Source organism: Bombina bombina, chromosome 7, assembly GCF_027579735.1.
Source record: "Bombina bombina isolate aBomBom1 chromosome 7, aBomBom1.pri, whole genome shotgun sequence".
Lineage (NCBI taxonomy): Eukaryota > Metazoa > Chordata > Amphibia > Anura > Bombinatoridae > Bombina > Bombina bombina.
The window spans coordinates 448,682,960-448,696,292 of NC_069505.1; the positions used below are offsets into that span (position 1 = coordinate 448,682,960).

The 13,333-nt window shown below is 42.9% G+C and overlaps 1 protein-coding gene across 1 annotated transcript in view; it reads left to right on the forward strand.

Moving 5' to 3' along the window:
* Window positions 1–13,333, forward strand: part of LOC128636426 (zinc finger protein 3-like) — a 36,084-nt gene that overhangs the window by 330 nt on the left and 22,421 nt on the right. The window contains exons 2-7 of the mRNA XM_053689441.1: window positions 754–834; window positions 1,254–1,484; window positions 8,967–9,065; window positions 10,927–11,034; window positions 11,204–11,302; window positions 13,151–13,258. Of these exons, the coding sequence (XP_053545416.1) occupies window positions 754–834; window positions 1,254–1,484; window positions 8,967–9,065; window positions 10,927–11,034; window positions 11,204–11,302; window positions 13,151–13,258 (726 nt within the window). The remainder of the gene's footprint in view (window positions 1–753; window positions 835–1,253; window positions 1,485–8,966; window positions 9,066–10,926; window positions 11,035–11,203; window positions 11,303–13,150; window positions 13,259–13,333) is intronic.

Genomic DNA, 13,333 nt, shown 5'->3' on the forward strand with positions numbered 1-13,333 from the left:
AGCAACCAGGACTAGGGCACGTTTCTCGGGGGTAAGCCAGCTCCAACCACAACAGAACAGAACACCATGCTCACGGAGCTCCAGTGGGCGTGTACTGCATAGCAACACGTGTTTCACCCATTACGATTCCATTGGGCTTCATCAGGCATGTGATTCCAACTTGTCACAAGAAAGCTATTTAAATGCTGGGTGAAATAGGATTAACCTGTTCAGTGACAAAAAAAGTTAATACAATATTTGTAACTAACACATAGCGTATTGTATTTATGGTGGTGCAACCATGGCTGGCCTTATGTGGTATCACAAAAAACTGATAAACAAAATGATCAAAAAATACTGTCCGCTTTAAGTGTCTATTGCTTCGCTACTAACTGACAATTTTGAGTCATATTTATCAAGACCTGTCCAAAAACACAATGTTTTTACGGATGCATGCGAAGATTTCAAGGCCGGCAACAGCAGTTGATAAGAACTTTTGCTAATATTTTTAACAGAGCAGCAGTTGTTTGTGTATTTTGTAGAGTTTGGTGACTGAATGAAGTATAGATGCACACGGTACTAATAAAAACCTTTTTTTTGAGTGTATCTGTATTGTTTTAATAAAAGTGATTGGATTTCAATAGTGCGCATCACTGCTTTCTGTGTTCATCCTCAGCCTATACATATTATCAGGGTATTTTGGCATTTGGGTCAATGAGTTGTGCTGGACTAAGGGTATTTCTCAGTTTCTTTTCTCTTTTAAATCTTGTACAGTATTACCCCCTTGCACCAAAGCTGCCAACATTTTTGGCTTCTTTGTAACTCAACCCTTTGATTATTTCCCAACTACAGCTGGTATAACTTGCTCATATATATATACGTGTGTGTGTATGTGTATATATATATATATATATATATATATATATATATATATATAGTGGAGAACACTGGAGTGTGAAATATATACATTAAATACACAGTTAAACCGTTTAATAAATATTAATATAGCATAAATATGATACACACGCTATTTCCGTTGTATGCATAAAGCCAAGAAATAGCCCTTATTGCTTGTGCGCTACAGTTAGTGCGCTTCTCATAATCTAGCCCTAAAAAGTACATTACAAAGCCATAAAAGGCGCCAGATAAAGCCGATACTACCATCCGCAGGCTAGAGAAATCATCCTTGAGCATAGTGTCAGTATCAGTATACAGGAGCAGCAATCATTATAGCAGTACCTGCGCTACCTATGCTAATGATGTTCTTTATCCAGCCAAAGGACCAATCGGCACTGCCAAGCCTAAATCTCCGCAAACAGCCACAGCCAAGTCACGGTCTAGCTGCACCCCCGATGAGCTGGCGATATGCACCACAAGGCAGCACACATTCAGGACAAATAATGGACCCAGCTGCACCCCCGATGAGCTGACGATATGCACCACAAGGCAGCACACATGCAGGACAAATAATGGACCCAGCTGCTCCTACATACAAAAGCCAATGAGTAAGTGGATTTGAACATTAACATTTATTTTACAGATTGGTCAATATATAATTTATTTATTTTTATACTGAAACCTGTTTTTGAGCTTAACTCCTTAAGGACCAAGGACGTACAGGGTACGTCCTACAAAAACTGTCACTTAATGACCAAGGACGAACCCTGTACGTCCTCAGGGTTTTTAAGCGTTCCAGACGCTTTCAGGTTATTGCAGTGATGCCTTGATATTGAGGCATCCTGCAATAACCTTTTTTAAGCATCCGATGCAGAGAGAGCCACTCTGTGGCCCTCTCTGCATCGGCCAGTGATGGTTCCGATCGTTGGTGGGTGGGAGCCATAGCAGGGAGGAGGGTGGGTGGCCCATCGCTGGTGCAATTTCCTGATCCTGTTCCTGAGTGTCCGGGAGCGTGCAAGAGGGCAGAGGCAGAGCTCGGGAGCGCGCTCACCAACAGTAACGTTAAAGTCCAAGAAGGCAGAAGCAAAGTGAAAGGGATCTGAAGGGGGGAAAATGTTTGGGAGGGGGGTAAGGTATTGAGGAGGGGCAGCTACAATACAATGGGTTGTTGTTGTTTTTTAGAGAGAAAAAAAGAGCAATTTTTTTTTAGTAAACTGGGTACTGGCAGGCAGCTGCTAGTACCTAAGATGTCGGCCAATAGGTCGAGGGGGGAGGCTTAGAGAGCTGTTCGGGGGGGGGGTTCATGGAGGTTATGGGGGATCCTACACTTCAGATAATATATATATATATAAATCTTAAAAAGAAAAACACCTTATTTCTTTTGCAAGATGTACCGAGTCCACGGATTCATCCTAACTTGTGGGATATTGTCCTTCCTGATGACATGATTAAGGTCTATTGTTGACCGAAACGTTGTTTCTGTACATTGTGATATCTCACCAATAAATCTACATTTTGATGCATAAGTAGGTGCTGTGGCTCTTTTCTGGATTGGTCATTACTTTGAAGGATTTGTGCAGGATCCTTGCTGCGTGCACCTGTATGTGGACTGTGAGTGCTGGGCAATCGTTAGTTCTATAATGTCCTTCCTGACTGGAAGTAGCAAAGAGAGCACCACAGCAGAGCTGTCTATGTAGCTCCCCCCTTAACTCCACCCCCAGTCATTCTCTTTGCTGGCTCTAAGCAGGAAGGGTAAAGAGAAGAGGTGTTAAACTGTTAGTTTTATTTTATCTTCAATCAAGTGTTTGTTATTTTTAAATGGTACCGGTGTTGTACTATTTACTCTCAGGCAGGACATAGATGAAGATTTCTGCCTGGAGGATTATGATCTTAGCATTTGTAACTAAGGTCCACTGCTGTTCCCACAGAAGATGAGGAGTACAGGAAAACTTCAGTGTGAGGAACGGTTTCTTGCTATACAGCAATGAGGTATGTTCAGTCATATTTTCTGCAGAGAATGTGTTAACTCAGAAAGGCTGACAGTGTCCCCATTAGGGGAAGGGGAAGCAGTAATCCTAGTGTTATCAGAGGTTTTTACTAGCTTGCATAAAGGGTTAATTTTTGTGTGGGCACTCAGTTTGTTATGTGAATTTGGGAGTCTGGGAGTAACGTTTTCTGTTTTATGGGACATTTGCTTGAGGGTTCTTTGGGGTTGTTTATAACCCACATGGCAGGGTTTGTTAGTTTTGTGTAGGCCCCAGCAACATCGAGTGAGGTGGGCGGGGCCTACATTTACAAGCAGCATGCAACTTCTCCTGAGGTCCTGAGAGTCTTCTGAGGGACTAATTGAAGCTTTAAACACCATATTATCGCTTCCTAAGGGCAGGTAGGGCCACAGCAGAGCTGTGGCAAGGTGCTTTAGGGGTTTTTAACCGGTTTTAGACACTTATCAATCCGTTTTTTTTCATTTGGGGGTCTATTGCTTTGTTACTTGTGGTGCAATCCTTCTAAAGCTTAGTGGGTGTACTGTTAAAATTTTGGAATTTTTGAAGCAATTTTAACCTGTTTTGCAGTTTGTGTATGCCTTTTTTTCTCTTAAAGGTACAGTACCGTTTTTGCAAATTGTGTTTTTTTCATTAAATAAAGTGTTCTCCAAGCTTGCTTGCTTCATTACTAGCCTGTTAAACATGTCTGACACTGAGGAAACTCATTGGTCAATTTGTTTAGAAGCCATTGTGGAACTCCCTCTAAGAATGTGTCCCAATTGTACTGATATGTCTATAAATTGCAAACAGCATATTTTGACTTATAAAAATTTGGCATTAAATGATTCTCAGACAGAAGTAAATCAGGTTTCGCCATCTAGTTCTCCCCAAGTGTCACAACCAGTTACGCCCGCACAAGCGACGCCAAGTACTTCTAGTGTTTCTAATTCTTTCACCTTGCAAGATATGGCTTCAGTTATGAATACTACCCTCACAGAGGTTTTATCTAAACTGCCAGGGTTGCAAGGGAAGCGCAGTAGCTCTGGGTTAAGAACAAATGCTGAGCCTTCTGACGCTTTAGTAGCCGTATCCGATATTCCCTCACAATGTTCTGAGGTAGGGATGAGGCATTTGCTGTCTGAGGGAGATATTTCTGATTCAGGAAAGATGTTCCCTCAGACAGATTCAGATATGACGGCATTTAAATTTAAGCTAGAGCACCTCCGTTTATTGCTCAGGGAGGTTTTAGCTACTCTGGATGATTGTGACCCTATTGTCGTTCCAGAGAAATTGTGTAAAATGGACAAATATTTAGAGGTTCCTGTTTACACTGATGTTTCTCCGGTCCCTAAGAGGATTTTGGACATTGTTACTAAGGAGTGGGATAGACCAGGTATTCCGTTCGCTTCCCTTCCTGTTTTTAAGAAAATGTTCCCCATTTCTGACACCATAAAGGACTCATGGCAGACAGTCCCTAAGGTGGAGGGAGCTATTTCTACTCTGGCTAAGCGTACAACTATACCTATTGAAGACAGTTGTGCTTTCATTGATCCTATGGATGAAAAGTTAGAGGGTCTCCTAAAGAAAATTTTTGTTCATCAGGGTTTTCTTCTTCAACCTATAGTGTGCATTGTTCCGGTAACCACTGCAGCTGCTTTTTGGTTTGAGGCTCTAGAAGAGGCTCTTCAAATGGAGACCCCACTAGATGATATTTTGGACAGAATTAAGGCCCTTAAGTTGGCTAATTCTTTTATTACAGATGCCGCTTTTCATCTTGCTAAGTTAGCGGCAAAGAATTCAGGTTTTGCCATTTTAGCGCGAATAGCGTTATGGCTTAAGTCCTGGTCAGCTGATGTGTCATCTAAATCTAAGCTTTTGACCATCCCTTTCAAAGATAAGACCCTATTCGGGCCTGCACTGAAAGAGATCATTTCAGACATCACTGGAGGGAAGGGTCATGCCCTCCCTCAAGATAAGTACAATAAGACAAGGACCAAACAAAATAATTTTCGTTCCTTTCGAAACTTCAAGGGTGGTCTCGCTTCCTCTTCCCCTGCTGCAAAGCAAGAGGGGAACTTTGCTCAATCCAAGCCAACCTGGAGACCTAACCAGGCTTGGAACAAGGGTAAACGGGCCAAAAAGCCTGCTGCTGCCACTAAGACAGCATGAAGGGGTAGCCCCCAATCCGGGACCGGATCAAGTAGGGGGCAGACTTTCTCTCTTTGCTCAGGCCTGGGCAAGAGACGTTCAGGACTCCTGGGCCATAGAAATTGTAACCCAGGGATATCTCCTAGATTTCAAGGGGGAGGTTCCATCTTTCTCAATTGTCTGTAAACCAGACAAAAAGAGAGGCTTTCTTATGCTGTGTAGAAGACCCTTTTACCATGGGAGTGATTGGCCCAGTTCCGAAAACAGAACAGGGGCAAGGTTTCTACTCCAATCTGTTTGTGGTCCCCAAAAAAGAGGAAACCTTCAGACCAATTCTAGATGTCAAGATCCTAAACCAATTCCTAAGAGTTCCATCCTTCAAGACTATTTTACCAATGATCCAGGAGGGTCAATATATGGCTACCGTGGATCTAAAGGATGCGTATCTACACATTCCTATCCACAAAGATCATCACCAGTTCCTCAGGTTTGCCTTTCTGGACAGGCATTACCAGTTTGTGGCTCTTCCCTTCGGGTTGGCCACGCGCCAAGAATCTTCACAAAGGTGCTAGGGTCCCTTCTGGCGGTCCTAAGGCCGAGGTGCATAGCAGTGGCGCCTTAGCTAGACGACATCTTAATTCAAGCGTCGACTTTCCAACTTGCCAAGTCTCACACAGACTTAGTGTTGGCCTTTCTAAGATCTCATGGGTGGAAGATGAACGTGAAAAGTGTTCTCTTATTCCTCTCACAAGAGTTCCATTCCTGGGAACTCTTATAGATTCGGTGGACATGAAAATATTTCTGACAGAGGTCAGGAAATCAAAGATTTTAACCACCTGCCGAGCTCTTCATTCCATTCCTCGGATGTCAGTGGCTCAGTATATGGAGGTAATCGGACTTATGGTAGCAGCAATGGACATAGTTCCGTTTGCTCGCTTGCATCTCAGACCACTGCAACTATGCATGCTCAAACAGTGGAATGGGGATTATGCAGATTTATCTCCTCAGATAAATCTGGATCAAGAGACCAGAGACTCTCTTCTTTAGTGGTTGTCACAGGATCACCTGTCCAGGGGAATGTGTTTCCGCATTGTGATGACGGACGCCAGCCTATTGGGCTGGGGTGCAGTCTGGAATTCCCTGAAAGCACAAAGTTTGTGGACTCAGGAGGAGGCCCTCCTACCGATAAATATTCTGGAATTAAGAGCGATATTCAATGCTCTTCAGGCGTTGCCTCAGCTGGCTTCGGCCGGATTCATCAGGTTTCAGTCGGACAACATCACGACTGTAGCTTATATAAATCATCAGGGGAGAACAAGGAGTTCCTTGGCGATGATAGAAGTTTCCAGGATAATCCGATGGGCAGAGACTCACTCTTGCCATCTATCAGCGATCTATATCCCAGGGGTGGAGAACTGGGAGGCAGATTTTCTAAGTCGTCAGACTTTTCATCCGGGGGAGTGGGAGCTCCATCCGGAGGTGTTTGCTCAACTGGTTCAGCTATGGGGCACACCAGAATTGGATCTGATGGTGTCTCGTCAGAACGTCAAACTTCCTCATTATGGATCCAGGTCAAGGGATCCTCAGGCAGTACTGATAGATGCTCTAGCAGTACCCTGGTCGTTCAACCTGGCTTATGTGTTTCCACCATTCCCTCTCCTTCCTCGTCTAATTGCCAGAATCAAACAGGAGAGAGCTTCAGTGATTTTGATAGCGCCTGCGTGGCCACGCAGGACTTGGTATGCAGACCTGGTGGACATGTCATCTCTGCCACCATGGACTCTGCCACTGAGACGGGACCTTTTGATTCAAGGTCCATTCAAGCATCCAAATCTAATTTCTCTGCAGCTGACTGCTTGGAGATTGAACGCTTGATTTTATCAAAGCGGGGTTTTTCTGAGTCGGTCATAGATACCTTGATTCAGGCTCGAAAGCCTGTCACCAGGAAGATCTATCATAAGATATGGCGTAAATATCTTTTTTGGTGTGAATCCAAAGGCTACTCATAGAGTAAGATCAGGATTCCTAGGATTTTGTCTTTTCTCCAAGAAGGATTGGAGAAAGGATTGTCCGCTAGTTCCTTAAAGGGACAGATATCTGCTTTGTCTATTCTGTTGCACAAGCGTCTTGCAGATGTCCCAGACGTTCAGGCTTTTTGTCAGGCTTTAGTTAGAATTAAGCCTGTGTTTAAACCTGTTGCCCCGCCATGGAGTCTCAATTTAGTTCTTAAAGTTCTTCAGGGGTTTCAGTTTGAACCCATGCATTCCATAGATATTAAGCTTCTATCTTGGAAAGTTCTGTTTCTAGTTGCTATCTCTTCAGCTCGAAGAGTTTCTGAACTATCTGCATTACAATGTGACTCGCCTTATCTTGTTTTCCATGCTGATAAGGTGGTTTTGCGTACCAAACCTGGGTTCCTCCCTAAGGTTGTTTCTAACAGGAATATCAATCAGGAAATTGTTGTTCCTTCTCTGTGTCCTAATCCTTCTTCTAAGAAGGACCGTCTGTTGCAGGCAACCAAAGATTTTCACCAATCATCTTCTTTGTTTGTTGTCTATGCTGGAAAGCGTAGAGGTCAAAAGGCTACGGCTACCTCTCTTTCCTTTGGCCTGAAAAGCATCATCCGTTTGGCTTATGAGACTTCTGGACAGCAGCCTCCTGAAAGAATTACAGCTCACTCCACTAGAGCGGTGTCTTCCACATGGGCTTTTAAAAATGATGCTTCTGTTGAACAGATTTGTAAGGCTGCGACTTGGTCTTCGCTTTATACCTTTTCCAAATTTTACAAATTTGATACTTTTGCTTCTTTGGAGGCTATTTTTGGGAGAAAGGTTTTGCAAGCAGTGGTGCCTTCCGTTTAGGTTCCTGTCTTGTCCCTCCCTTCATCCATGTCCTAAAGCTTTGGTATTGGTATCCCACAAGTTAGGATGAATCCGTGGACTCGGTACATCTTGCAAAAGAAAACAGAATTTATGCTTACCTGATAAATTTCTTTCTTTTGCGATGTACCGAGTCCACGGCCCGCCCTGTCTATTCAAGAAAGATAGGTTTTTTTATGTAAACTTTAGTCACCTCTGCACCTTATAGTTTCTCCTTTTCTTCCTTGGCCTTTGGTCGAATGACTGGGGGGTGGAGTTAAGGGGGGAAATATATAGACAGCTGTGCTGTGGTGCTCTCTTTGCTACTTCCTGTCAAGAAGGACAATATCCCACAAGTTAGGATGAATCCGTGGACTCGGTACATCGCAAAAGAAAGAAATTTATCAGGTAAGCATAAATTCTGTTTTTTATACTGGCAGACTTTCTGTAGATGTATAACAGATTTTGGGGGTCAAAGTTCGAAAAAGTGTTTCTTTTTTCCATTTTTTCATCATATTTTCTAAAAAAGCATTATAGTAATTTATGATATGATTAAAATCATGCTATCTTTAAAAATTCCATTTAATGGCGAGAAAAACAGTATATAATATGTGTGGGTGCAGTAAATGAGTAAGAGGAAAATTACAGCTAAACACAAACACCGCAGAAATGTAAAAGTAGGTCTGGTCACTAAGGGGTTAAAGGGACATGAAACTCACATATTTTTCTTTCAAGATTTAGAACGAGCTAGTGATTTTAAACAACTTTCCAATGTACTTATATTATCTAATTTTCTTCATTCTCTTGATATCCTTTGTTGAAAAGCATATCTAAATAGGCTCTGTAGCTGTTGATTGGTGGCTGCACATAGATGCCTCGTTTGATTGGCTCACCCACATGTTTTGTTATTTCTTCAACAAATGATATCTAAAGAAAGAAGCCGATTAAATAATAGAAGTCAATTGGATGTTGTTTGAAATTGTATTCTCTATCTAAATCATGAAGATTTAAGTGTATGGAAAGTATTCAGTGTCCATTTCTTGCTTGTGGAGTAAATATAAAAACCGTGATTTGCTGTCTATTTGAAACGATCTGACAGGTGATAGTGATGCTGACGTAGCTGATCAGACAGAAGATTCAAGTGTAACTAGTCAGCTGGAAGCTGCGGAGCAGGAAATGAGTGACAGCAGCAGTGCAGGTAAGTACATGTGTGTGACAGCGGCAGTACAGGTATGTGCATGTGTGTGACGTGTCTTCTGTTTATGGGGTATTTGTCAGTAAGTACTTAGATTATTTCATTGGTCACGGTGTCACCTTAATTTAGAGTCACATAACAATATATACTGATACTTACTGGCTATTGTCACATTTCTGTAGTTTGGTTATATCGTTCTTAATTACATATAGACATCCAAACACATAGACCCTATATCTGTCAGAGTATAATCATTGTTATCTGATCAGCTGAGGATCTTATAAGCTGTCTGTTTATTGTGAGTTAATGGGCTATTGTGCTTAAACCTTTCTATTATGCATGTGACCAGCAGAGAAGCAAGTTAAATACAATTGAATTGTGTATTCTAATAAGCTGTACACATGGTCATACACATATGCAATGCAAGGATTTTCACTCTTCCTGACCTTCGAATTCCATTATACCGTAACAGTAATTATAGCTACCGGGCCCCTTGTAACATTCATAAGTAATGAAACAGCCTGAAATAGTATAATGGTATTTATAAGAGTCGGCACATAAGAGTGGCTGTGTGTATATATAATGGATGGGGAGAGAGAGAGAAAATGAATGAATAAATGAAGCATGTCGTCTTGATACGACATTATAATGTCTTGGTAATCAGGTTGGTCTTCATTAAATTACTTTGGATAATCATGCATGTCTTCCTAGCAACACATCATGGTGTTCTGAGTAATCAGATTTGTCTTTATGATATCATGTTATACTGGTCTGTTCAATCAGAAATCTTCATTATATTACATTATACCTTTCTGTATAATTATTTTGTCTTCATGATATCACATCACACTGTGTTGGGTAATCAGATAGGTCTTCATGATATTGGATCATGCTGTGTTGAGTAATTAGGATATACTGGTGCTGTTTTCTCAGCATGTCTGTTATAAAGGCTGTTGGAATACTAGTGCTGTGTTGTCCACATGTCAGGTATAGGGGCTGTTGTTTTACTAGTGCTGTGTTGTTCCTGTGTCATGTATAGGGGCTGTTGGAATACTAGTGTTGTATTGTCCCCATATCAGGTTATAGGGGTTGTTGAAATACTAGTGCTGTGTTGTCCCCATATCAGGTATAGAGGCTGCTGGAATACTAGTGCTGTATTATCCCTATGTCAGGTATAGGGGCTGTTGGAATACTAGTGCTGTATTGCCCCCATGTCAGGTATAGAGGCTGTTGGAATACTAGTGCTGTATTGTCCCCATGTCAGGTATAGAGGCTGTTGGAATACTAGTGCTGTATTGTCCCCATGTCAGGTATAGGGGCTGTTGGAATACTAGTGCTGTATTGTCCCCATGTCAGGTATAGGGGCTGTTGGAATACTAGTGCTGTGTTGTCCCCATGTCAGGTATAGGGGCTGTTGGAATACTAGTGCTGTATTGCCCCCATGTCAGGTATAGAGGCTGTTGGAATACTAGTGCTGTATTGTCCCCATGTCAGGTATAGAGGCTGTTGGAATACTAGTGCATTTATTTATTTGTAAAGTGTAACATAAATGGGTTATAGTGATGTGATAATGAACCATTTAGCATAGATTTTATTTTGAAAAGCCCACAAAACCCTGTAATACATGTCACATGTTACAATATATTATGTTTGGTTTCAATGGGGCTGTATTTGCTGCTAGTAAAGTAACTGATTCCCGGCTAACTCACTTTACTACATGACATAGGTTGTGTTTACTGATGTGCTAATGTCATTAGATTGAATATTTCTTCCAGATGTAACAGACAGTGATGTAGACTCAGGTGTATTTACCATATTTAAAAAGAGACTATTGACACTATATATCTTGATTCTTTTATTCCAGGTGAATATGATGCTGTGATTTCATGTAACTTGGAACAAGCAGAAGATCAGTGGCTAAGAAATATGCCTGAAGTGTCAGAGCAGGAAATATGTAAAAGTGTTCGCATTGGTGAGTATATGTGTGTGGAGTGTCTTAGGGACATAGGGTGCTGGTGAGTGCACATATGTGACATTCCTTGCAATAACGCCAATACTACTCTCTTTATATGATGTATACAGGTGATGTTAAAACAGAATAACCAATCTGTAAATAGAATTTTTTTTTTTTTTTTTATTAGGTGACAATTATGCTATAATTTCTAATAACACAAGAGATCAGTGGCTTAGAAATGTTACTGAAGCTCCAGTGGAGGAAATATGTCACAATATTAGTACAGGTGAGTTTACTTTCTGCTATGTCTGAGATAAACAGGGTGTGTGTCTGAGGAACACAGGGCGCAGGTAAGTGAGTGTGTGTGTGTGTGTAACGTGTGCGCAGGTGAGTGTGTGTGACGTGTTTGAGAGACACAGGGCGCAGGTCAGTGTGTGTGACGTGTCTGAGAGACACAGGGCGCAGGTGAGTGTGTGTGTGACATGTCTGAGAGACACAGGGTGCAGATAAGTGTGTGTGACGTGTCTGAGAGACACAGGGCGCAGATGAGTGTGTGTGACGTGTCTCTGAGACATAGTGCGCAGGTGAGTGAGTGTGTGTGAGGTATCTGAGGAACACAGGATGCAGGTGAATGTGTGTAACGTGTCTGAGAGACACAGGGCTCAAGTGTGTGTGACGAGTCTGAGAGACACGGCGCAGGTGAGTGTGTGATGTGTCTGAGAGACACGGCGCAGGTGAGTGTGTGTGCTGTGTCAGAGACACAGGGCGCAGGTGAGTGCGTGTGACGTGTCTGAGAGACACAGGGCACAGGTGAGTGCGTGTGCTGTGTCAGAGACACAGGGCACAGTTGAGTGTGTATGATGTGTCTGAGAGACACGGCGCAGGTGAGTGTGTGTGTGATGTGCCAGATGATTGGGTAACATAATTTCCAACGCGGTTGGGAATGTTAAGAGAACCAAGGGATGTACGGATCCATGGAGCCTCACGGGAGCGATGAAAAGGGAGTCAGCTGAAAACATAGGCTGATGGATCAAATTCTTCCACCATAAAGTGGTCCGGTACCTTAGCTCTGTTGCAGAAAGTAAGTCCAGGTTCCCTGTGCATGTTACCACTCTACAAAATTTATATAAAGAGAAACACTTTTGTAGTGGTGGATTATTGTATCAAAATGCTTTGCCTTACTCATTAGAGAAACGGCGCAGGTGAGTGTGTGTGACGTATCCGAGAGACACAGAGCGCAGATGAGTGTGCGTGATGTGTCTGAGAGACACAGGGTGCAGGTGAGTGTGTGTGTGATGTGTCTGAGAGACACAGGGTGCAGGTGAGTGTGTGTGTGTGTTATGTGTCTGGGGCACAGGTGAGTGTGTGTGACGTGTCTTTGAGACACAGGGCACAGGTGAGTGTGTGTGACGTATCCGAGAGACACAGAGCGCAGATGAGTGTGCGTGATGTGTCTGAGAGACACAGGGTGCAGGTGAGTGTGTGTGTGATGTGTCTGAGAGACACAGGGTGCAGGTGAGTGTATATGTGTGATGTGTCTGAGAGACACAGGGTGCAGGTGAGTGTGTGTGTGATGTGTCTGAGAGACACAGGGTGCAGGTGAGTGTGTGTGTGTGTTATGTGTCTGGGGCACAGGTGAGTGTGTGTGACGTGTCTTTGAGACACAGGGCACAGGTGAGTGTGTGTGACGTGTCTGAGAGACACAGGGCGCAGGTGAGTGTGTGTGTGTGTGTGTGATTTGTCTGAGAGACACAGGGCCCAGGTGAGCGTGTGATGTGTCTGAGAGACACAGGGTGCAGGTGAGTGTGTGTGTGATGTATCTGAGAGACACAGGGCCCAGGTGAGCGTGTGATGTGTCTGAGATACACAGGGTGCAGGTGTGTGTGTGTGTGTGTGTGTGATGTGTCTGAGAGACACGGCACAGGTGAGTTTGTGTGTGTTATGTCTCTGAGAGAAACAGGGACCAGGTGAGTGTATGTGTGTGATGTGCCTGAGAGACACATGGCGCAGATGTGTGTGATGTGTCTGAGAGACACAGGGCGCAGGTGAGTGTACATGTGTGTGATTTTCAGATATTACAAATTGTGCAGTGCTAAAAAGCTAAAGTGTGAGCATATTTATATGCTCTATTCAGGTGATGTTAAGACTGAAGTCAAACTTAATGCTGAACAAACAAATGATCTGTATGTAATGAGTCGGCTGGGAGCTGTGAAGCAGGAAATCAGTGACAATATTAATACAGGTGAGTATATATGTATTGATGTGTTTGGGGAGTGCAGGGCGACATTGAGTGTACGTCTGTGACATTTTTAGGGAA